The sequence below is a fragment of the Phoenix dactylifera genome, chromosome 2 (assembly GCF_051530095.1).
Source record: "Phoenix dactylifera cultivar Ajwa chromosome 2, Ajwa_hap1_PhDact_Kaust_v1.1, whole genome shotgun sequence".
NCBI lineage: Eukaryota > Viridiplantae > Streptophyta > Magnoliopsida > Arecales > Arecaceae > Phoenix > Phoenix dactylifera.
Window position 1 is genome coordinate 2,341,222 of NC_143191.1, and position 22,079 is coordinate 2,363,300.

At 36.6% G+C, this 22,079-nt stretch overlaps 2 protein-coding genes and 1 pseudogene across 19 annotated transcripts; all 3 read right to left on the reverse strand.

Annotated features, from left to right (window-relative positions):
* Positions 1-571: 571 nt before the first annotated feature.
* Positions 572-5,238, reverse strand: LOC103719499 (Galactose-binding protein). The gene is made up of 5 exons (XM_008808776.5): positions 5,048-5,238; positions 3,990-4,177; positions 1,661-2,946; positions 1,484-1,569; positions 572-853 (listed from the first exon to the last, which is right to left on the reverse strand). Exons 2-5 carry the CDS (start codon positions 4,153-4,155, stop codon positions 625-627), a joined length of 1,767 nt encoding a protein of 588 aa, XP_008806998.2. The 5' UTR covers positions 4,156-4,177; positions 5,048-5,238; the 3' UTR covers positions 572-624.
* A 4,382-nt stretch (positions 5,239-9,620) lies between these two features.
* Positions 9,621-20,263, reverse strand: LOC103719501 (uncharacterized). 18 transcript variants are annotated; one of them, XR_015974911.2, is made up of 7 exons: positions 19,424-20,263; positions 19,129-19,149; positions 16,247-16,425; positions 15,717-15,904; positions 14,429-15,123; positions 11,824-11,867; positions 9,621-9,988 (listed from the first exon to the last, which is right to left on the reverse strand). XR_015974911.2 is itself a non-coding variant. In XM_088714943.2 (5 exons), exons 1-4 carry the CDS (start codon positions 19,427-19,429, stop codon positions 15,802-15,804), a joined length of 309 nt encoding a protein of 102 aa, XP_088571069.2. In that variant the 5' UTR covers positions 19,430-19,565; the 3' UTR covers positions 14,767-14,907; positions 15,758-15,801. The 18 variants fall into 18 exon arrangements, 5 of the variants coding, with proteins under 5 accessions (XP_088571069.2, XP_089784767.1, XP_089784768.1 ...); XR_015974909.2 differs by lacking the exon at positions 11,824-11,867; XR_016399076.1 differs by lacking the exon at positions 11,824-11,867 and having other exon boundaries at positions 14,429-14,907; positions 15,016-15,123; positions 19,129-20,263.
* LOC148714498 (large ribosomal subunit protein uL11 pseudogene) lies at positions 19,793-20,262 on the reverse strand (annotated as a pseudogene).
* Positions 20,264-22,079: the final 1,816 nt, after the last annotated feature.

Genomic DNA, 22,079 nt, shown 5'->3' on the forward strand with positions numbered 1-22,079 from the left:
ACTCATGGAAAAAGTTAGAAGTTCAGCTTCACATGTCTCCCAAGAATCTTTATATTTTTTAGAATAATTATTTTTAAGTCATTGCAGAGTTGCTGCTTAGGTCAAAATTAAAGTTATGGATAAAAACTTTAAGGTTGCCATACTTTAATTTTGTTTGCATGCTTGAAGAATAACATACTTTAAGGTTGCCATGATGCTTGAAGTATAGAACAATGTAGGATAGCAAAATTATGATAATATTACGTGGATCAGGCACATTTGATTTTTTAACAGAATTTTGCAAATTTGCACCACAAACACATTCTACCATTTTTTTACTATAATCTTTTCATTGAGTCTCATCACATTTAGCAGGCGCCTGCCAAAAAATTAATAACTGTTGCTCATTTCAAATCTTTATCATATTTCCAACCACCCTTTATTATTTGAAGGCTCATGTGCCAAGATGCAGACCATGCTTCTTAGTTCTTTATTTGCAGTGAATAATTAGGTCAGAAATGTTGGTGATACTGGTATTTGAAACCTAAATTGAAGCAAAATCCACCAAAGTTAGCTCCATGTGGAAACCTCATAATGCAGTAAAATCTTTGCCGCAAAAATAGGAAAATTTAGTGCATACAAGTGTCATAACACCAGGATGGAAGCTACAATGCTACTGCTCAGCAGCAACGTGAGCCAAGCAGAGTTTGTGCTACAAAACTTTTCAGAATTTTGTAATTTACAGAAGCTCAAGAGAATACTGATAACCAGCCTTGCAGCTGCTAAACACCCGAAGACTAAACTTATAAATATCACCGCAAGACCCCTGTTCTCCATGTCAAACTGATGGTCTTGAACCCTTTTAACCTCCGATCTGCATATTGTCAGCACCATGTGAGCATTGCTGAACTATACTATCAATACAATATATATTAACACTAATTATGAAATTTTCTTAGTGTCTCTTTGTTCCAAAGGGTGTCATCATGGGGACAGATTACTGTTCAAAGCAACAAGTCCTACATATGTACCAGTAGAGGTTAATAGCCAATTAAGAAGCACACAGGCTGAGGTACTATTGCTAGACGAGCAAGAATTGTATATCTTGCAAAATAAATGTTCTTTTTTCACTTTTTTGAGAGAACAAGAGGGGGTTTTAGGCCCCCATGCAATTTATTGAGATAATAATTTATAATGATGCTCGTGGGACTCAAAACCAAGTCATTGGTAACAACTCTTAGCAGCTTCACCAACTAAAACAGATGACACCCACATTGCAAAACAAATGCCCCTGAGCTTGAGAGCAAGTCAAGAAATTGAATTTCTTCTATAGTGTAAAAAATTGAGACCTTGCTGTCAGTGTTTCTACAAACTCTAAAATATGTAGTATGATTATCCAAGTCTAGAGTGTTCCTTTTAACACTTTGCATCTATCATGCTTCGGACCCCCTTCATGAATGTTGACACACTCAAAACACAAAACAAAACAAAGAATTATTCAAACCTGAGTATTGTATTATCTTTGACCAACTGGTCCAACTGCAAGGAAACAAGGATTTTCCATGAGAGCAGCTCTCCAATATCACTAACCTGAAATCAAGGAATGCAACGTGAGTTAAAAAGAATAGCTAAAAATTAAACAAATTACCTAAGAAACTAGGAGATTGAAAATTCAACATACAAAAACATTGTTGGTATTTTGAAGATTCTTTATCTCTAATTTGATTTTCTTCAGAAGCAGATCTTTTGCAGTAATATCATCATCAAAGTCTTTAAATATGTGCCCATATCTGCTGTTCAACTCCTCCAGATACCGCTCCAAAACAGAAAAATTCACATCAAGAGACTGGACTTTCTGCATTAGTACCTTGAGAACAACATCTCCAGGTATCCTTCCAACTTGTGTTGGCCTTGTCTCTGCAACTGGATCAGGCACACTATGTTTTGATGACTCATGTTTTGTCTTTGGGTTTTCAGGTTTTGTTTCATCATCAGTTTCTGTAACAAGCCTCTGGTAGGTGTCATCTGTATCAGTTGGTTCTTGCAGTGGTTTTTGTTCAACCTTATGTTCTTCAGGTTCCGATCGTTTATTCTCAACAGCGATCAAATCCTCCAGCATCCTCTCAACAGCATCCACTCCATACACCTCCACTACACTTAGTGTACAGTAGAATTCTGAACCATAATGACTGAGCAAATTGAGTTTTAGATACCTCACCCACTTCGGCTCTGGAAGAGTAAACCTCTGGGCATGTTTCACGTTTGCAGCAGAAAAATTACCAAGTTTGACCCAGTTGTCTGTTGGATAAACTAAACTACTCAGCAATTCAAAATCTTTTAAATTAGAAGAGTAGTGTTCAAAATTTGCCATCTCAATAGTATCTACTAAAGTTTCTTCTGAAAGCTCTATAACAACATATTTCTCCTCAGCAGAGCAGGGATTTCGGAGGTACCTGTCCTTATCTTTGTCTAAGATGCTGGAAGCACCTTTAGCTTCCTTATTAAAAGCTAAGACCTTGGCACCCTTAGTAGCAGAAGCATAATTATACTCCTTCCCACCAGGTTCCACTTTGTGAATGACACTGCCTGCTTGTGCGGAAATGGGCTTCTCCTTTGCAGTGACTGCTTTACTTTTAAACTCATCAAGACCAGGAGGAGCAATACGGGATAATCTGTCACTTTTAAGTAGAGCTTCCTTGTTCACCTTTATGTCTGATTCAGAGACTGCCTCGGCTACATGCTCTTTTCCAATAGTTGATAGATTTACTCTATCCTCTTCGCTAACAGAAACTTCTATGCTACTCCCAACAGCCTCACTCTCCAAAATAGGGCTGTTCTGAACATTGTTATGGGAATTGGCATCTGACGGTGCCAATGTATCCTCAGAATCTGAAGAATTTGAACCATCATCTGGATCTGATGGAGCTTCATGCCAGACAGATGCACCAACCAAAGAACCAAATCCATCTGCATTTCATTGCTAGAATAATAAATATAGACATAACTGAGACGGAAAAAAAATGGATTTCTAATATCATCATCCAAATTCCTTATTTCCTTTGCTAGCCATCCACTCTTCTCAGGAATTATTTTCAGCAAATAATAGCTATTCTCTCAAGCATTAGTGAACAAATACAGGATGTGGGTGAATAAGATTGTCCGTGGCAACCATGATAATGAAATGATTATGCATTACCCGTAAATTTAATTTCAATGGACAACATGCAAATATCAAATGCACTTGACTCATCTGAATATCGCTCTAAAAGTAACAGGAAGCCCTCCAGGGGAAAAAAGAACAAACCAATGCCAGAATACAATTGTTAAAGATGGCAAAATCAGATCAAAAGAATGTAAATCTACATCAGTATCCACTGAGAAACTCAAGGATTAAACAAGACATATCAACAGAAAAAAAATAAGAGATGTAATAGATAAATTTTCTCCATGCAAAGAGCATGATTCCTAGGAATATGGCCTCTTTTACTCTCAATGGCTTTTCTAATACTAATTTTTAAATACAACAAATGGAAGAAGCAGCTAAGAAAGTGCAAATTCATGCAAGATTTAAATATAAATCTTACGTGTGTTTATTGAATTTATGAGATCCATAATGTGATAGTCTTCTTCTAATGCTTCCCACAATAAGAATACATGCACAACAACAGTATAAAATCAGAATCGAGCAAAATCATAAATAGGAACTCCAAAAAAGAAGCAAGCATAAATAAAAGCATTGATTCAATCACGGAAAAAAAAGATCTCCCAAGGATCTGATACTTACCGATGAGCCATGAAAAGCATATTGACAAAACAGCAAAATAAGGAAAAGAGAAGGAAGATCTATTAGTGAAACAAACAAACATGTGAATGACACGAAATAGAACTCTCCTTTATTCTTCCCCTTCTTTCTTTCTTACGTTTTAAAAGATGTAGCAATCTCTCCACAGGAAGTCATTGTAACAAATGAGAGAGAATGAGGGAGAGTTATATATAGAGAGAAAGCATACCTATATATCCATTGCCATTGCTGAACAAGGAACTCAGGAGGAAAAGGAGAACCCATGAAAGGAAAACCACAGACAAAGACACCTTGTATAGGCATTTTCTCCCCGCAATGACATTCTTTTCCAATGCAGCTCTTCTTTGCAGAAGAGCTCTACGAGATCTCTGCATTGCTCATGAATCAAATTCGCAGCTGTAGATGAGGAACCACGGAATCAATTAAAATATGAAAAAGAAGAAGAATTGTATCTCATTTTTCAGAATTCACAACAGATAGAGGAGATCAGTAGACAAAAGAGAGAAAGAAAAAAAAATGGTGAACTTTGTTTCGGCAACTGATGCTTCAAACCAAATTTACATGTTAAACAGCACATGCAATGAATATAAGATAACTAAAATTCAATGTAGATGGAGAGATTTCACCATTGCTGCTGAGTAAAGGAATGCTTTTTCCAGCAAAACAGTATCAAAAAAAATATATCTTAATAGTAGACTCGTAGAGATTTCTCTTTGGGGGTTGATTCAAGGCAAAGGGAAAGGGAAAGAATATCTTTTTCTTAACCTCCTCCACTCTTTTCTTTTCCTTTATCCCCCCTTTTCCTGTAGCGATCTAAAATCCTATTTGTGAATACAACTATTCACTATAGTATCCCGTTATTCCACCAGAAAACTATTCAAAATGTCCACCAAACAACAATCATATCGAATTCAAAACGCGAAACAGGGGAATAAGACATACAGTTTTTCACTAAAAAAAAACCAAATTTATAAATAAGATTGCCGATCTCAAGAATATATATATATAGATAATCAAATCAATCCGAACTGCAAAAGTTCAAATTATATCCAAGAAAACGACGCGATAGTTCACCTAATTGGCATATGAAGTTGAAAAAAAAAGAGAGACTAGAAAATTCGCATGTCAAGATAGCTATCTAAGATCTAAATTGAACCCGATGCGAAAAAACCAAAGAAAAATAATCCAAAAAAAGAAAGAAAGAGAGAAAGAAAGAAAGAGGCGATGGCATCAAGGGAAAAAAAAAAAGAAAGATCGCCGACTGACCTGAATCGATCCATCCAGCTTCTTGTCCAATTGAATTGGAAACCGAAATTGGAAAGAGGGAAGTCATCAATTTCCATTAAGGAGAAGAATAAATAAAGGCTACGAAGCGGCGTACACTCTCCCATCTTCGTCTCGGTGTGTAGAGATTATTATAACTCACTCTTTGTTCGTCATTGAGATTAATTATTTCCAGCCGATATATCGATGATGATGTGTTAACTGTTCATGGTGGCCCGGCGGGTTGGGCCGGGCTGGGCCTGTTTTTTGTTTTTTTTGTTAAGCGGCACCTCACACAGAACGCAACTGAGTACGGCCAAGAATATCAAGGAAAAAGAAATCTGACCCAGTAGTTGGGGAACATCCGCATGATTCCTCCATACAAAATCTCCAGAATGTTGTGCCGCAAATAATGCCATCCAGTTGGCAGTTGAGTTGGCCTCCCGATACACATATATGGCCCTGAAGGACTGGGCCTGTTCAAATACTAGGCTCACGCCTGCATGTTAAAGCTGTAACCGATTTGGTTCTGCCAGAATTTTTTCCTATTTTTCTTGTATTTTTGTTTATATTTAATATATTTGCAGATTTAATTAACAATGATTATCGGTATGCGAAATTAATGGGATAATAAACATATTGTAGGTTTGTTTGCAACATTTAATTATTTGTATTTTTATATTTTTTTATTTTTTTATTTTTTAATATTTTTAAAATAATTTATACCAATCGTCGGGCCCTCTTGGCTCATAAATTGTTATCATGACCTCTTATCATTTCTAAAGTGTAAGGTACACCGAGATGCGAAAAGGCTACCTAGATACAGAGGCTAGGAACTATGTCATGAAGTCCAAGGCCCTACCTCAAGCTCGAGTAAGGGTCAGGCTTGAGCCTGTGAGGTAGGCCTATAGGTCAAGCCAGTTGGGCTTGGGCCCAAGTGAATTATTTTGACTTTTGGGAAAAGCATGACCCGACTCTAAAGTAAATTACATTGATTTTTGGGCAAAGCCTAGCTTGGCCCATGAACAAGTTCAAGTTAAATCTAGTGCAACTCTAATAGAGTTACACCTTTTATTAAATTAGACAATGGAGATCCTACATCAATGATCCGAACAATTGGATATGTTCTCCTGCCTCTAAACTGTTTATATACCTAAAAATCACATGATTTTTGGATACCCCTACATTAGGTCAAAAAAAACATATATTATTTTATATTATTTAAACTATCTAATTTTTTAACTATGTGATGCATAGGCCAGAGATATCCAAATTGCATGACTTTTAGTTTACAACAATTTAAAAATAGTAGATCAATCAAATGATTCAACTTAAAAAAAAATGTAACTCTAGGTGTAACTTGATCCCGGCCCTTTTACACACCTTTTTGATTCAAAAAAATCACTGAACTTGATATGGACTACTTTGGTCATTACGAGTAAGGTTGGATAGAGTTCAGCTGCAAGATCCGAACATTAGGAAGCTAAATTGCGGGTCAAACTTCTAGAAGTCATAACATGATCATACAACACCTAATTGAGATGATCATTTTTATTCAAATTGGATAACCTTTTTGAGATTTTTATTCATTTGGGCCTTGAAACAATCTAGTCACATCAAAAAGTTTCTTTTCAGAAAAGGCTTTGACAACGTATTTTTCAATCCGAAAGAAATGGACAGAGCAACATAAGACAAAGTTGATATAGGAATCGAGATATACCTTTTATAGAATTTTAGTTTTTTTTTATAATTATTTCTTCTAATCATATTTATTTTTAGGAACTTGGTTCTATTCAAACTAAAAGTAGAATCCGATCCGAATTATGCAAAGAAGGACCTCACTACTATTGTAAATAAGGGCTATGTACCTCAGTTGATAATGTGTGGATCATAAATGAAAGAAAAGAGGATGAAAACCCTACTTACCTAAATTTTCTATGTTTTTCTTCTCTTTTTTTTTGAAAAATTTGAATTGGGTAGGTTGAGGGAATTCTTCCTTCTTTCCGATTGGATCAAGTTGATATTAGAGCATCAGTCCTCTACATCCATGGGAGCCTTAATCTGTTGTCGAGGTATATAAGCAATATAAGCAGACGAGAGAAGGATTATCCGTGCTTGTAGTACCTGAAAGGACAAAGGCAAAAATGGCTGCCAATTCTACTTTAGTAGATAATGAGATGAAAAGATGTACCATATAATTAGAGGAGAAGATTGTCCAACATACTAAAATCGTGTCCTAATTCACAATGCCTTCAACACAAGCCCTAACAACTCTTGTAGCAAATCTGTTTTCCACATCTAGAGATGAGGATCCACCATCTAGCAAAGAAGAATAAGACTAAAATTCATCTCCAAGTAAGCCAAACGATTCAGGCCCTGTTTGGGGGAGCTGTTGGCAGTAGAGCTGTTGGAAGTAGAGCTGTTAGAAGTAGAGCTGTTGGAAGTAGAGCTGTTATAAAAAGCTGTTTGCTGTTTGGTAACTACATTTCTAAAGTGCTGTGGCACTTTAACATTTGTTTGGTAAACAACTGAGAAAGTACTTTTGTATGATAAAATGACCATAAAGGACATTACTAGTATTATACAATAGTGCATAATAAAATATAATATATATTAATACATAAATATATGATATAGTATAATATTAATGTAATGTAACATAATATTATTATAATATAGTACTATAACATTGTATACTATAGAATAATAATTTAATATAATATTAAATTATTTAACATAACATAATATTATATTATATTATATTTATAGTATAATACAATAATAAATGTATAAAATATTATAATTATTAGTATAAATTAATTTTTTACTCTTTTGATGACCATTTATTTCTCTAACAAATTTTCTAACTAGGTGAAAAAATTGGTTAAATAATTACTAATATTTTTTATTTATTTATTTATTTATTATTTTATTTCATTGAAATATATTTATTTATTATTTTATTTATTTATTTATTCGTTCATTTATATACATATTTATTTATTTATTTATTTTTTTTTTCTTTTTCGGCGGCATTGAGGAGAAGGAGATAGAGAGGGAGAGAGAGAGGGGGGAGATGGTGAGAGAGAAAGAGGCGGTGCGATTGAGATTTTTGGGAGGAAAAAGAATGGGGGTATTTTGGTCAAAAATACAGCTTCCCGACAAAGCTGAAAACAGCGTTTTCGGAAAGCTCCAAAATTGAGCTTCTGCCAAAAAGCTGTTTTCAGCTTCCCGCAAAAGCTGAAACAGCTTCTTGGAAATTTTACCAAATACACTTTTTAACCTAAAAGTACTTTTGGAGGGCCAGAAAGTGCTTTTTGGCCCTCCAAAAGCTCCCCCAAACAGGGCCTCAGTCGTAAGGTAAAGAAGCAAGCATTTCCCTATTTTCAGTTTTTATTTGGCAAGAGGCAACCACCTAAGGGTTAAAACGAGGCAAAATTCTATTGTTTGACATCGAAACAAACTAGTCAAACTGAAAGTTTTTTTTTTGAATAAATTTTAACCAAGCATATTTCTCAACTTGAGAAAAATTAGGCAGAGTAGTAGCAGACGAAGTTGATGTAGAAGTCGATATCTATTGAATTTTAGCTTTTTTATGATTATTTCTACTAATCGTATTTATTTCTAGAAACTTAGTTCTATTCGAACTAGGAGAGAATCTAACTCCAATTATGAAAAGGAGGAGCTTACTTCTATTATAAAAAAGAGCTATATACCTCGGTTTATGATGTGTTGATCATTAATGAAAGAAAAGGAGATGTAAACCTTACTTTTGCAATTTTTTTTAGCTTTTTCTAAATTTCTTTCAAGAGATCAAGTTAGGTAGATTGAGAAAATTCTTCCTTTTCTCTGCTTAGATCAAGTTAACATCAAAGCTTTGGTCCTCTACATCCATAGGATCCTTAGTTTGGAGTCCAAATATGCGAGCAATACAAGCAAATGGGAAAAGGGCTATTTGTATTTGTAGTACATCAAAGGACAAAAATGAGTATGATGTTAGTTCTATTTTGATGGATAATGAGATGAAGGAATATCTCACATAATGCCAAACTCATTGAGATCAAATCTCAATTGGCGATGCCTTCAACAAAAGCACCAACAACTCTTATAGTGTAGCTGTCTCCTACATCTAAAGACAATATGCAAAGAAGAGGAAGGCCAGAAATCATCTCCAAGCCTTTGAGCCCGCAGGAAGATGGGCATTGCTTCCCCCTTGAGCAAGAACGAATCAATCTACCCGCACACTTGATCTTTATGTAAGTTTTCCATCACCACCACCACCTTCAAACTCATCTCATATCATTAATTCAGTTACCTCTTGGGCTAGTAGTCGTTCCTTTTTTTATTTTCAAAAGGAAAGTAAGTTATTATGATTTACATGTCAATATCGAAGTGCAGAGAGAAAATGAAACAGGTCGGCTTATATGCATCAAGCATAACAATCCACCTTTACACTTCCGTCGACTTTTATCGACTCTAAAACTTGAACCTTTAGTTAATGAACCTCACTTAAGTAGGCTTGTGAAATTTCCACGCTAGAGGAGATCAAGGAAGCAGTGTTTTGCAATACCAAATATTTCTGAATGAGCTGTGTACTTATTACCAAATCTCTTGAAAGATTGCCTTCCAACTCGAAGAAGAATACAAGGTTGCAGCGGATGCTACCGTCTCAATGTTAATATGGCCTAAATACTCTTTTGAGTTTTATTACGATCACTCGTTGATACAAAGTTGGATCATTGCATGCTGGGTTTCTTTCTTTTCTTTAGGTTGTGCCTCATGATTCTTTGGCAGGAGTAGACGGACCAAACTCCATGACATGAGATTGTTTGACCCTACTGATGAGGGTCAATTTTTGTGTGGTCCGTAAATTCTTCCCGTTGCCCTTGGAGTTCAACTTGGGGGAAGAAATGCATGAACCCACATGACCAAACTCCATCCTACCTGCAGCATATGATAAGATGATTTTCTGTAAGAATGGTATAGCTACCAACAAGATAAGGAGGTACGAAGGAAAAAGAGATGGGATGGGTCAATTGTGTGCTTCAAGTTGAAAGTTTTGGTTACATATAAACAAAAAAGAACCGAGTATTTTGGCAACAGAAAAATAGGAAGTATCATCTGTAAAAATTAGTGGTGTAAGTATACACACAGGTTTTAGTCTTAGTACCTATTTACCTTATGTCCTTAATTACCCATTGCTACATATCTTCATCATAGCTGATATACTGTAATCACACGAAGTATATGCTAATTTTTGTACATATAACTAAATTAAAATCTGAAGTTAATAACAAAGAAAAGGACGAAATCGCAGCTTCTATCTAGCCTATATATCACTATAACCATTTAAAGCATGTGTCCATAAATTTCATCGGCACTGAAAAACAGGAAAGCGTTGAATAACATTTGTATTTGATGATCATTTTTTAAGGGAATTGTATTTGATGATCTTTTCATTGTTATCTTTTCATTGACACCACTATCCACATCAGAAGGAAAAGCGTTAGCTCTAACTCAGAGGGTTTTCATTGTGTAAGCACTAAAGAAAAATGCAACCTAATATTCTATTTGCTAAAAGCCCATGCGATAGACCATACTAATAATATTATGAAATAATGGAAAAAATAAGAGCGACTTTAGTATAAGTACGAAGTACCTACTCATTTGCTCTTGTATTATACATAACATAGCATATAAAACATGAGAAATTTATTAATTCTTATTACCTCAAGGGTACTAGACAGTCCGACCCAAGATGGTGGTGATCTTGTACAAGGCAATTCTCTGCACCACAAAGCTGAGACACTATGGGTTTCTCCCCTCATTGTTGAATTTCCCCTCAGAGAGGAAGGCCAATCCAAGTGACTAAAATCTATCATACTGGGAATGGTGAGGGAATGGAAATAGTTTGACGCAAGGTGGGATTTATAGAAGAAAAGAGAGGAAGGTACTGGTGCGTAAAGGATAAGGGTAGGTGTTAATTTTCAGAACCTGGAAGTTTTCACTCTTCCACATGGCTTTGTACAATAAAGATTAAGGGTTCGTTCTCGTGCTGCCAAAGAAAAAGAAGCCCCACTATTTAAAGCTAAAGCTACTATTGTTTGTTTGATTATTAATTAGTTAGTAACAGACCGTTACAAACTAATTAATAATCAAGCAAACATTAAGGGTAGGCACTAATTCCAAAGCCTACGAAGTCTTCACTCCTTACCTGACTCCATAAAAGAAAAACAGAGGTGTCATTCTCATGTTGTCAGAAAAATTCTCCTGCCATTTGAAACTAAAATTGCGTAATGTTGGTTTGATATTAATTAGTTAGTAACGGATTGTTACCAATTAATTAATAACCAAACAAATATCTGCAGTGCTAATTTCAGAGTCTCCACTGTCTTTACTCCATGTGGTTTTGTACAAGAAAGAGGTGTCATTCTCGTGCCTTAAAAAATCCTTTGCAACTGAAAGCGCAAAATATTAATTTGATTATTAACTAGTTTGTAACTGACTGTTATTAACTAATTAATAATCAAGCAGAGCTGCAGAAGTTGAGTGTAGGGTACTAATTTTCAAAGCATAGGAAGATTTCAACTCCTCCATGTGGTATTGTAAAAGAAAGATAGAGGTGTCACTTTCATGTTGTCAAAAAGCTTCACTTGTCATTCGAAACTAAAATTATGTAATGTTGGTTTAATTATTAATTAGTTGGAAACAGACCATTACTAATTAATTAAAAATCCAAAAAGAATTCAAGGTTAATTTCAAATCTAGGATGCGTTTACTTCTTCATGTGGCTTTGTACAGGAAAGATAGAGGTGTCCACATCCTGCAAAAAAAAAATCCCTGCTATATGAAACTAAAGTACATAATGCTTTAGCAAAAAAAATTGCTATTGACTAATTAATAATTAAAAAAAAACCATTCAGGTTAGATGCCCTTCCAGAGCCTAGGAAGTCTTCACTCATCCATGTGGCTTTGTACAAGAAAGATAGAGGTGTCATTCAAAAACTTCCTTGCCATATGAATCAGAAATTAAGTGTTGTGGTTTGATTACTAATTAGCAACATACTGGACCATAACCAATTAATTAATAATCAAACAAATATTGAGGGTAGGTACTGATTTCAATGTCTAGGATGTCTTTACTAAACACATGTAATGTCTGATTATTAATTAGCTGATAACAGAAAGGGAATAATAGTTCTCTTTCCATTACCAACTAATTATTAATCAAACAGATGTTACATAGATTCAGTTTTCACGTTCAAGATAGTTGATGATTTCCTTTCCACTTATCAACTATCCCACTTCCATTGTCCAGTCTACTCAATTAACCTATGCCTCCATATGAATATCCAAATCACCAGATATGCATCCCTATTTATAAATATTCTATATTTAAACAAGCTTTGACATAAAGTTCACAACGCAATATAAGTAAAACAGTATAAAAGTACCTAGTAGCTAAAGCAAACATTGATAAAATAACAGTCAGATAAAAGATAATGAACGTATATATACATAAGCATAACTATATTAATTCTTCTTTTGAGGTCTAGGATGGGAGGAAGCCTGGCCAAGAGGGCAGCAGTGAAGCTAGATCAAAATTCAAATCCCAAGTAACAACTGCTCTCAATGGTCCAAGGTGCATGTTGCTGAACTAGGAATTCTAAATCATTTGCTAGCAAGCATGCATGCATGCATACATACATATATAATATATACATGTGTGTGTGTGTATAGAGAGAGAGAGACATGAAAAAGAAAACAAATAAATGAAGGGAAAAAAAGTAGCGGAAGTTGAAGATAAAGCAATCCCATGGAATGGAACTTGAGGGTGGATCCACCAGTGTTTCCATTATAACAGTCAGATTCTAGTACATATTGCAGCTCAAGTACATTCAAAATCCCAGTTGATCCTAGATTTCCATAAGGCTGATACATGGTACTAGGTCTACACCACCATTCGAAACTTGGCAGTTCGGACCATACGAAACTGAACCAGCCAAGAACCGAGATCAATCTGGACATTTCAGTCTTTAAAACCCCCTAACTCGACCCCTTCGTTCTCTCCCCCCCCCCCCAACTCTCTCCCCATTTCTCAAGTTTTCCCTCCTGTGATGATCACCATGATTAGTGCTTCGAAACCCCACCAGTGCTTGACGTTGAGGACTCCACCGGTATGCTGATGCCACCACGATCGATGTTGATGCCCTCGATCGACACTAATGCTAATGCCGATGCCCTCAATCGACGTTGTTGCTCGTTACACCTCTCTTTCTCCCTCTCCCTCCCCCCCCCCCCCCCCCCCCCCCCCCCCCTCTCCCCATCCCTCTTTCTTCCCTTCATCTTCTCTCCCCATCCCCAGTTCTCCTAGTGTTGGGGTAAGGATTTTCTCTCCCTCTCCCTCTCTCTCTCTTCCTCCCTCTCCTTCTCTCTCTTCTCCCTCTCACTGCTTAAATATGCATTAGATTGGTATGGTACAAACTGGTACCATACCAAATCAGCCGCCGGCCGGTACAACCCCCAATACTCGTCCAGCAAACCTTGGTCTGCACTCTAGTAATGTGAATTTGAGCCAATGTATCTACAGGCCTAGAACTAAAGATCGCAATATCAAGATGTTCCTATCATACTGCAATCAAGAGCATCGCAAGAGGAGCTCAGTCCAGACCAAGGGATATAATAGAAAAGCATTCAATCTCATCACTGATGAAAATTAATTTCTTAAATTTTCTGTTTCCATTTTGAGTAAAATGGCTACTACAAAACCATGCATATTCTATACAGCGATCCTTTGTCATTGTTTCGAGTTGGCCTTGAATAATCACATACCAAAAGAAACAAATGAATTGAATTTCATTTCATCTCAACATACTCCAAAGTGCCTGATGTCGGTTTGCACAGCCTTCTAGATGTTAAAAACAAAAATGTCGCTTCACTACCAGGCTTCCCCTTAATTTTCTTTTTTATGTTGGTTGGTTTCTGCCTTACTAAATAATTCACGTACTTCAGAAAATAACCAAGGATCGTAATGCTGTTAAAAGTATCAATTATGAGAGTAATGTTAAATGATACAATGGTAAAACTTAAACTACCAAATGCATAGTAACTTTGGTGTATTTATATTTAGGTTCACTTACAATACTTAAACCATATGCAGAGAAAATCAGTTACGGAAGTGTAAGCAGGTATGATTGTACAGAAAGTAATGTGCATTAGGCAAGCCACTTTTCAATTTTTTTCTATGAATCTCTGTACTTCTGAAGCTCATATTTATGCATTAAAATCATCTCAAGCTAAAAGAGAGGGCAAAAAAAGTTGACACAGTCTCTACTATTTTATGAAGATATAAATGATGCAAGAAAGAATGTGAAGAGACCTTACCTAACAGTTCAAAATGAGGCAAAATCCACAAGTCACTCCGCATCCCAGCCCATCGACCTCCAGCTCTATGCACAATGGACCTATAACAGAGAATGAAAAACAAAGCAGGGAAAAGAAAAAGTAGCATCAAGGTAGGGAAGCAGTAAACAGGAAAGGCTTGGTTTGGAGACTCCTCAGCAGCCAAATTTCCCCTCTGATCTGGCAGAATCTGGTGGTTGGAACATGGAAGATGAGATCCTCAGATTGGTCTCTTTTTCTCCGTGGTGCCCCTGCTCAAGAGGCTGCAAAGGAGTGCTGTGAAGAACAGTCAGCAAGGAAGATTTGTTGCCTAAAAAGATCCAAGCATTCTGCTCATGCCAAGCAGCCGATGACACATCCGCAGTCAGAGAATCCTATTCCAGCTGCAGAAGTCGTTTTCCTCTTCTAGTTCTGCCGACGCATCAGTTGTCCAGTAAAGAAGATATCCCTGTCCATTTCCCCTGCATCATACTGAAGGCTGTCAACAGTGAGGAGCATATTGTGAATTCAGAGCCAGAGGAAACAATCTATAAAAACTCCTAGTAGAAAAGAGACTGCTGTTCTCAAACCTTCAGGCAAGAACCATCGAGAGAAGTGAGGAAAGCTGGGGAAACTTCATGAGGCTTATTCCGTTCTTTTTATGATTTCTTACTATATAGGCATCTTTCTTGTCCCTCCTACAAGAGAAAAGACAAAAAATGCTCAAGAGATTCTTACATAGGCCTCCCAAATTTAATAAATATACCTTAACAAGAACATTCTTTTCCTATTTCACCATGATCTTTAGTATCACATTGCCTTCTTAGTAAGCCTACTTATTATCAGTTTGATTCTTGAATTTAAATATTTCAATTTTTTTGGGCACATTAGTACTCATGCAACCTATAAAACCATTCTAAAACAATCAACATCGGTATAATTTACATAAGAATGGCAGTATTCATTGCACAATAAGAAATATTTCACATTCCTCTATGTACAAAGACATTTTCATTACCTTCCATAAACAAAAAAGAAAAAAAAGTAATTTCAGGAAAACTACATAGTACATACCATAGGGTGCCAGATTTAAGATGCTGTGCTCGATATACAAATTCCTTAAATATTCAGAATGCTGATATTGATAGATGGTTGCCTCTAAACAACTACAGTCTATTGAGATAATCCTCTTACCTTACTGTTGTACTTCCCTGTTTTGTATTTGCATTTCCCTTCTTTTATTCATACTAAATGGTGGTGGTGATAGTGGTGGTTTTTGAACTATCCTTACCTTTCAAAAAAGAAAAGCACAGATGGTTGCATATAACTAACACAGAGTTGTGACAGCAGTGGGCAAATCATTAGAAGCAAAGCCTTTAAATCAATGACTGCTTCACAGCATCAATTTGTTTCCTCCCCAGTGCATAAGCTAGTGTAGGTAGCGGAGCATTCCTGATTTGTCTATGCTTCCAAGAAACCCTGCATGAGGTGGTGAAAGCATAAAGTATCTATGCAAAAAACACATTAGTAATTTAACCATATGAACGGGGAGATTATAGCATCAGCTGCAGCCTTACAGTCTTGCGTTTTTAAAGCCTACCTTCTGAATTCTTTCAAAAGTGTTTTGAGTGAGTGACATTTTACTTCAGAAGCTAGAGTTGCCTTAACTAAAGATTGGAAATTAGCATGAAAGAAAAATAGTTTGAAGTATGAGGCTTTTTCGATTTAGACTTTGATATAGGTAAATCAAATAGAACTTTCTATACTTCTAGGCTATATAAATTATATGGAATGACGCTGTTAAAATAATGGAAAACCTACCTGAAATTGAGCATGCTCACAGATTGGAAGAGTCTGGTCTTGCTCAAGATAAAATCAGATGCCCACCTTGCCCATGGCTTGAGGATCATCAATGGACCCAAGCATGCATTTGAATTGTTCATTTCCCTGATTGTGCCTCTTAGCTGTGCTTGGTCGGCACCAGGTATCAAGTCCATCAACTGTCCATATGACAATTAAACTTGTACCATTATAAAGGATGCAGTCATCTGTACTCACAGAATGTTTGATGTTCCATAAAATTCTTGGATCAAAATATTCAATTCAACCATCTAAAGCTATAAACAGAACTTGATTTACAGACGCGGAACAAAGAGGACAAAGGATAGACCTAAATCTAAATTTAGCAAGAAGTTGTATATTTACATGCATTTATTATTTATCCACAAATGAAATAGAATCTAATTAAATTGTGGGTTTTTCATCAAATTATAGATGAAAAAAATGAACTACTAAATTACCTTCTAGACTTCATTTCAAACTAGATATGTCACCTAATTACTTGATCTTATAAATTTTACATTCAAGATAACTGTAATATTAGAATTTGAGCTAGAAAATATATAGTGCAGTCTTCTCCATAATAGGCATGCACATTTGGCTAGGCCAACCATCAGTGTTAACTGGATTGATGTCAAGGGTCCAAGTGTCTTGAAGTATCAAACAACGCAACCTTTAAAAACATAGACAGCAGGAGATGGCTATGTTTACACACAAGCTTGCTTGATTGTACTGATGGGAATCACATCAGTCGTAGTTATTGATTTCTTCCCCTTGTTCTTGAGCTCCATGTTGGAAAGAGAAGTTTGTGAACCCAAATGACCAGTATAGTTATCAATAAGATAACAATGAAGACAATTGAAGAGGCAGTTCATTAATACAAAAGATGTATGAGGATGTATGAGGTAATACTGGAGATGCAATAGGTGTTTCGTGGGCTTCAACTGCAAGTTTAATCTATTATTGACAACTTCTTCCCAACTTGTTTTGCTATAAATAACAAAATACAATAACGATTGGCATCTTAAGAATATAGAATGTCACTATAAGAATTAATTGTGCAGTATTTCAGAAACTCATGGTTTTAGTAATTATTGACCCAATGTCCTTCAGTAATGCTTTGGTACGCATGTCCTCATTATTCATAATAATATAGTCACATGACATGTTATAATCTTCAATAGAAGCAGAAGGATTAGATCTAAACCACATAGAATTCAAGTAAAGAAGCCCCAATTTGGAAAGCTAATAATGGATACAAGTTGGACCTATTGCATTATGGAAAAATGTTACCACTTCAACAATAGATAAGGAAATATCAAACCTTTTAAGATGTTATCAAAGTACATGATTTACGTTCTAGGGTACATAACCAAAAGTCTGGCATCATTAGTTTAACATACAATTTAGAGTCTTGCTATAAGACTATCGGACTAATGACTGTTTCCATCATACTATTCTTTATGCACGATTTATTAAGAGTGACCGTGATTACGCTCTTTTCACATAGCGATTGTCATTTGGCACTGTATCCTCCTTTATGTTAATGATATTATTGTTACTGGTGATGATATTTCCACTATCTTGCATTTGAAGCAACAAATTCAACACCAGTTTGGGATAAAAATCTCGAACCGTCTTCGCTAGTTTTTGGTCTTGAGGTTGCTTCCTCTCATGAGGAGTACTCATTGTCCCAAGAGAAGCACACATTAACTTGGTTAGGCGTGCTTGCATGATCAACTCTCTTAAAGGCCAACACACCAATGAAGCTTCATCAAAAGCTCCGTCCTACTGATAGTGAGCCACTTTCTAATCCCACTTGCTATTGTCAACTCTTTTTGCCGTTGTATATTTGACCATCTCTCAAACTGACGTTACGCATGCTGTTCATGTTGTCAGTCAGTTTGTGAGTGCCCCTTGGTGTTCCCATTCCTTTCTACCTTTGTGGGAACCTCATCTCGCTCACTCTTCTTCTCCTTAGTTCGTCTCTACAAGTTTGCGTTTATACAAATGCTAATTGGGAAGGTGACCTTAATGATTGATGCTTTACTGCTAGCTCACTCTTCTTCCCAAAGATTCTCACATCATTTGGAAGAGTAAGAAGCAAGATATTGTATCTTGTTTCATCGGATATTATGCTATGGGAGTGAATGTTGTTTGGTACATCGGCTTTTCTTTGATATGGCTGTCAGCATATCTTCTTTTACTCCGTTATATTATGACAACCTAAACGCATTTCGTGTTCCTAAACATCTGGTTTTTCATGAATAGATGAAGCATATTGAGATTGAGTCACTTCGTCTGCCAGTTTTATTCCCATACTCTTTCACTTCCCTATCTTCTGTTTGTTGAGTAGATTGTAGACCTCATCACTAAGACATACTACTGCTCGTTTCTGATATCTCCCATGCAAACTCTCTGTGGTTGACCCACTGAGTTTGATGCTGGGGGGCCAGGGTGTTGGAGATGTATATTCTGGTGCTATTCTCATCTATAGTTGACTATAAAGGTTTCTATAAACGACTATTGGTTGAGTCCTAATAAACTGAAGCCTTCTATACAAGTCTGGCTCCATTTGTTAAATACAAAAAAAAAGCCTTTGTACTCATTTCATGATGTGACTTTTGTAACGGTCTTTGATATTCTTCGTAATATTAGACATCAAAATGAAATCTCTAATATCCACACACACTTGCACATACAGGCACTAACTTCTAAGAAGATTATAATTTATTTCAGAAAAATTCTGCTGGATAAATGTGAGAATCTAATTGTTTGCTGGAAAAAACAATGAAAATGAGCAAGTAATCATGCAACAGCTGCCAAAATGGGCATAGTGAAAATGGAAGGAAGTTAAAACTAACCTCTTGTAAACGCCTGTGCATCTGTATACCAAGAGTGACTCACACCAAAATGGATTTACCCCGTAGAAAAAGAAGGAAAAGGAAAGGAATCTCAATAACTGAAAAGAATTAACTTAGAATGATACATACTTCTTATTTTGGTACAGAAACATCATACATACTTTATTTGCTATCGAAATGTATGCCCTAAATTGCATTACTAGAGCGTTAATATGAAGATATTACAACTTCATAAAAAAATAATAATAATAATTTTAGCACAAAAACCTAAAACTTTGCCATCAAAAAGACTCACTTTCATCCGATTGGACCCCAGTTCTCTTGCAATATCCTTCTGCGGGCATGGAATCCGCCAGAAAAGAGGGGCGCGTGATCAAAAAGTTGATGTCCAACGACGAGATCCCCCTTGGGTGGATGACCGCTGCGCCGTGGACTCCCGACTCCAATAGGAAGGACGGTGGTTTCTTTTCTTTCTTTTTGATTTTTTTTATTTTTTTGAACGAAGAATCCATAAATTTTTCGATCAATAATTCAAACGACTATACTGATAGCATCTACTTCAGATTGCCTAAAATAGATACCAAATCCCTCCAAAAGATCCAACACTCAAAGCATAACGGGAGAGAGAAAGAGACAAAACCCAAGTGATGATAGGCCTAGCGTTTCACTCAGAGGGGATGCCGACGTCGCCGTCGGTGAACCCTTGTAGATGTCCTTGAGGTCCTTTCCGTCGACGGTGCATCCAACGGAGACGCAGGTGTCGAGGATCTCCTTGACTGTGCCGGCGAGGTCCTTGGCCATGGATCTCCGGCGTATCACACGGGCGATCTTGATGACGTGATCGAGGGAGTGCTTGATGTTCTTGGTCTTCTTGCGGTCGCGCTCCGGCTCCTTGAGGACCTTCTTGGATCACAAGGGCGGTGGCCGAGGGCACCATTGTCACCTTGGCCTGGGCGGGACGCGTAGGCCCTTCCACTCCTTGGCCGTCTCCTTGGCAATGTCCTCTCCGATCTTCTTGGGGGAGAGTCCCAAGGGACTTATCCTGGGGGCCAGGGAGCTCGCCGCCCCGACCTTGCCGCCGATCACGCGGACGTAAACGTCGACGACCTGGGAGAGATGAATCTTGGGCGGCATCGCGGCTCCTCCGTGCTAGGGTTAGGGTTTCGGCAAACGAAAATCCGTGGGAAGTAGCGGAAGGACGATGGTTTCCACGGAAGAGTTGCTTGATTTCAACAGGGTGTCTCGAGAAAGTGGGAGGAGCCCGATAGTCACCTTTAAACTGAATGCTGATTCGATGAGTAGTAACATTGGAGACATCAAACTCTGAACTTTAAACAAGTAACAACCACATAAAGTGACAATATTTCTCCACTTTTTCGGACGTGGGAAGCTCTTGCTCTTTAAGACCGTATGCAACCTCGTCTCCTGCCTACCCTCCCAATGATGACAACGCTCCTAGGTAATCAAACCCAAATTACATCGTTTGGGTTGAAATGAGTCAGTTAAACTGAAAATTTTTTATTTTGACTGGGTATATCTTCCAATTCGAAAAAAATTCATCGAAACGATAGAAGGCAAAGTTAATACTGAAGTCGAGATCTACTTATTATAGAAGTTTAGTACTTTCGAGTCAATTTATTTTAAAAAAGTAAGTCCTATTAGCACTAGGAGGAGAATTTGACTCGAACTGTGTAAGGGTGGTTCTCACTCTTATAAATAAAAGCTATATATCTCATTTTTACAATCATTAATGGAGGAAAAAGAAATGGGATGTAAAAATCTTACTTTTGCAATTTTTTTTTCTTTTCTCTTTCGAGTTGAGCGAATTAAGAAAAATCTTTCTTCTTTCGAATTGGCTCGAGTGTCAACAAAGTAAATTCTTTGTAACCATTATATATAAATGATAATGTTTTTCTTCTTTGTGGGAAAATATAAATGACCACATTATTCCATAATGAGAAAATATATCACACTCCTAAGACTATAAAATTTTTTATTGCCTTTCCAAATATAAAAAAAGGATACATGCATTTGGGCACCCACACATGCATGTGTAAAGTTCATCAAGCCCAAAGGTGCTGATTAGGCAACGCTACAATCGACCAAACCCAAGTGCTTCACAACGAATCCCAAAAGTTACACAAAATCCCTTCTTGCCATATGGCAAAATTATTCCTCATGCACACATTAGGAAGCATTGCAGCTTTACTCATTAAAAATATAAAATATCGAAAAAGTACACCATACAAGTGCAATATTAGAGATGTTGTGTTCAGCATGATATTCCCTCATTTGCTAGTCTAAAAACTGCTATTTTGACAAATGTTTCCAAATTAGTTTGCATGGAGTTCCTATGACAACAAGATTTCAAGAAGTCAACCCTTTTAAATCAAGGATTGTCTCATTTTGACTACCTCCTTTAGTTTCCTTCCCAATGCATATGTCAATGGAGGCAGCAAAGCATTCCTGATCATGGCTTCTGTTCCCTTCTTGTCGATTATAAACTGAATTAATCTGGTTGTCATCTTGACTTGTTTTTACAATTCCATTATCTCTCCATTCGCCTTGTCGAAGCCACACATGGTATATATCATTTTACCCAGGTCCCTAAAAGCTTAAGCTTTAGGGGTCTAACAGCTATATTTTGCACTTGGGCCACATCAAATGCATGTTTTAGTCATGCACATGCACTTCATTAAATCTACCCTAGGAGGAGTAGGACTTTTATGGATTCCTAGTGCATATCAACTACATAGTTGCAATTTATATGAGCACTAGTTTTCTCTGAAAGAAAAAGAATTTTCTTTAGTGGTCTTTCTTAAGGACTTGTGTAGAGAATACAAAATATAATGGTTGATTTGCCTGCATAACCCACAAAAATTGTTTTCACATGTATATGTGAAACAACTTTATTCTGTTCTTTCCAATGCTATAATGTGAGAAATAAAAAG

What these genes read in the sequence shown, in the direction of transcription:
- LOC103719499 (XM_008808776.5), bottom strand. Translation starts at nt 4,155, where the DNA reads ATGCAGAGATCTCGTAGAGCTCTTCTGCAAAGAAGAGCTGCATTGGAA. An exon ending in AAAATACCAACAATGTTTTT is followed by an intron (nt 1,570 to 1,660) that starts GTATGTTGAATT and finishes CCTTGATTTCAG; the next exon opens with GTTAGTGATATTGGAGAGCT. An exon ending in AAAGATAATACAATACTCAG is followed by an intron (nt 854 to 1,483) that starts GTTTGAATAATT and finishes GACAATATGCAG; the next exon opens with ATCGGAGGTTAAAAGGGTTC.
- LOC103719501 (XM_089928641.1), bottom strand. An exon ending in TGCACAGGCGTTTACAAGAG is followed by an intron (nt 16,426 to 19,128) that starts GTTAGTTTTAAC and finishes TCATATGGACAG; the next exon opens with TTGATGGACTTGATACCTGG. An exon ending in GTGAGCATGCTCAATTTCAG is followed by an intron (nt 15,124 to 16,246) that starts GTAGGTTTTCCA and finishes TTTCTCTTGTAG; the next exon opens with GAGGGACAAGAAAGATGCCT.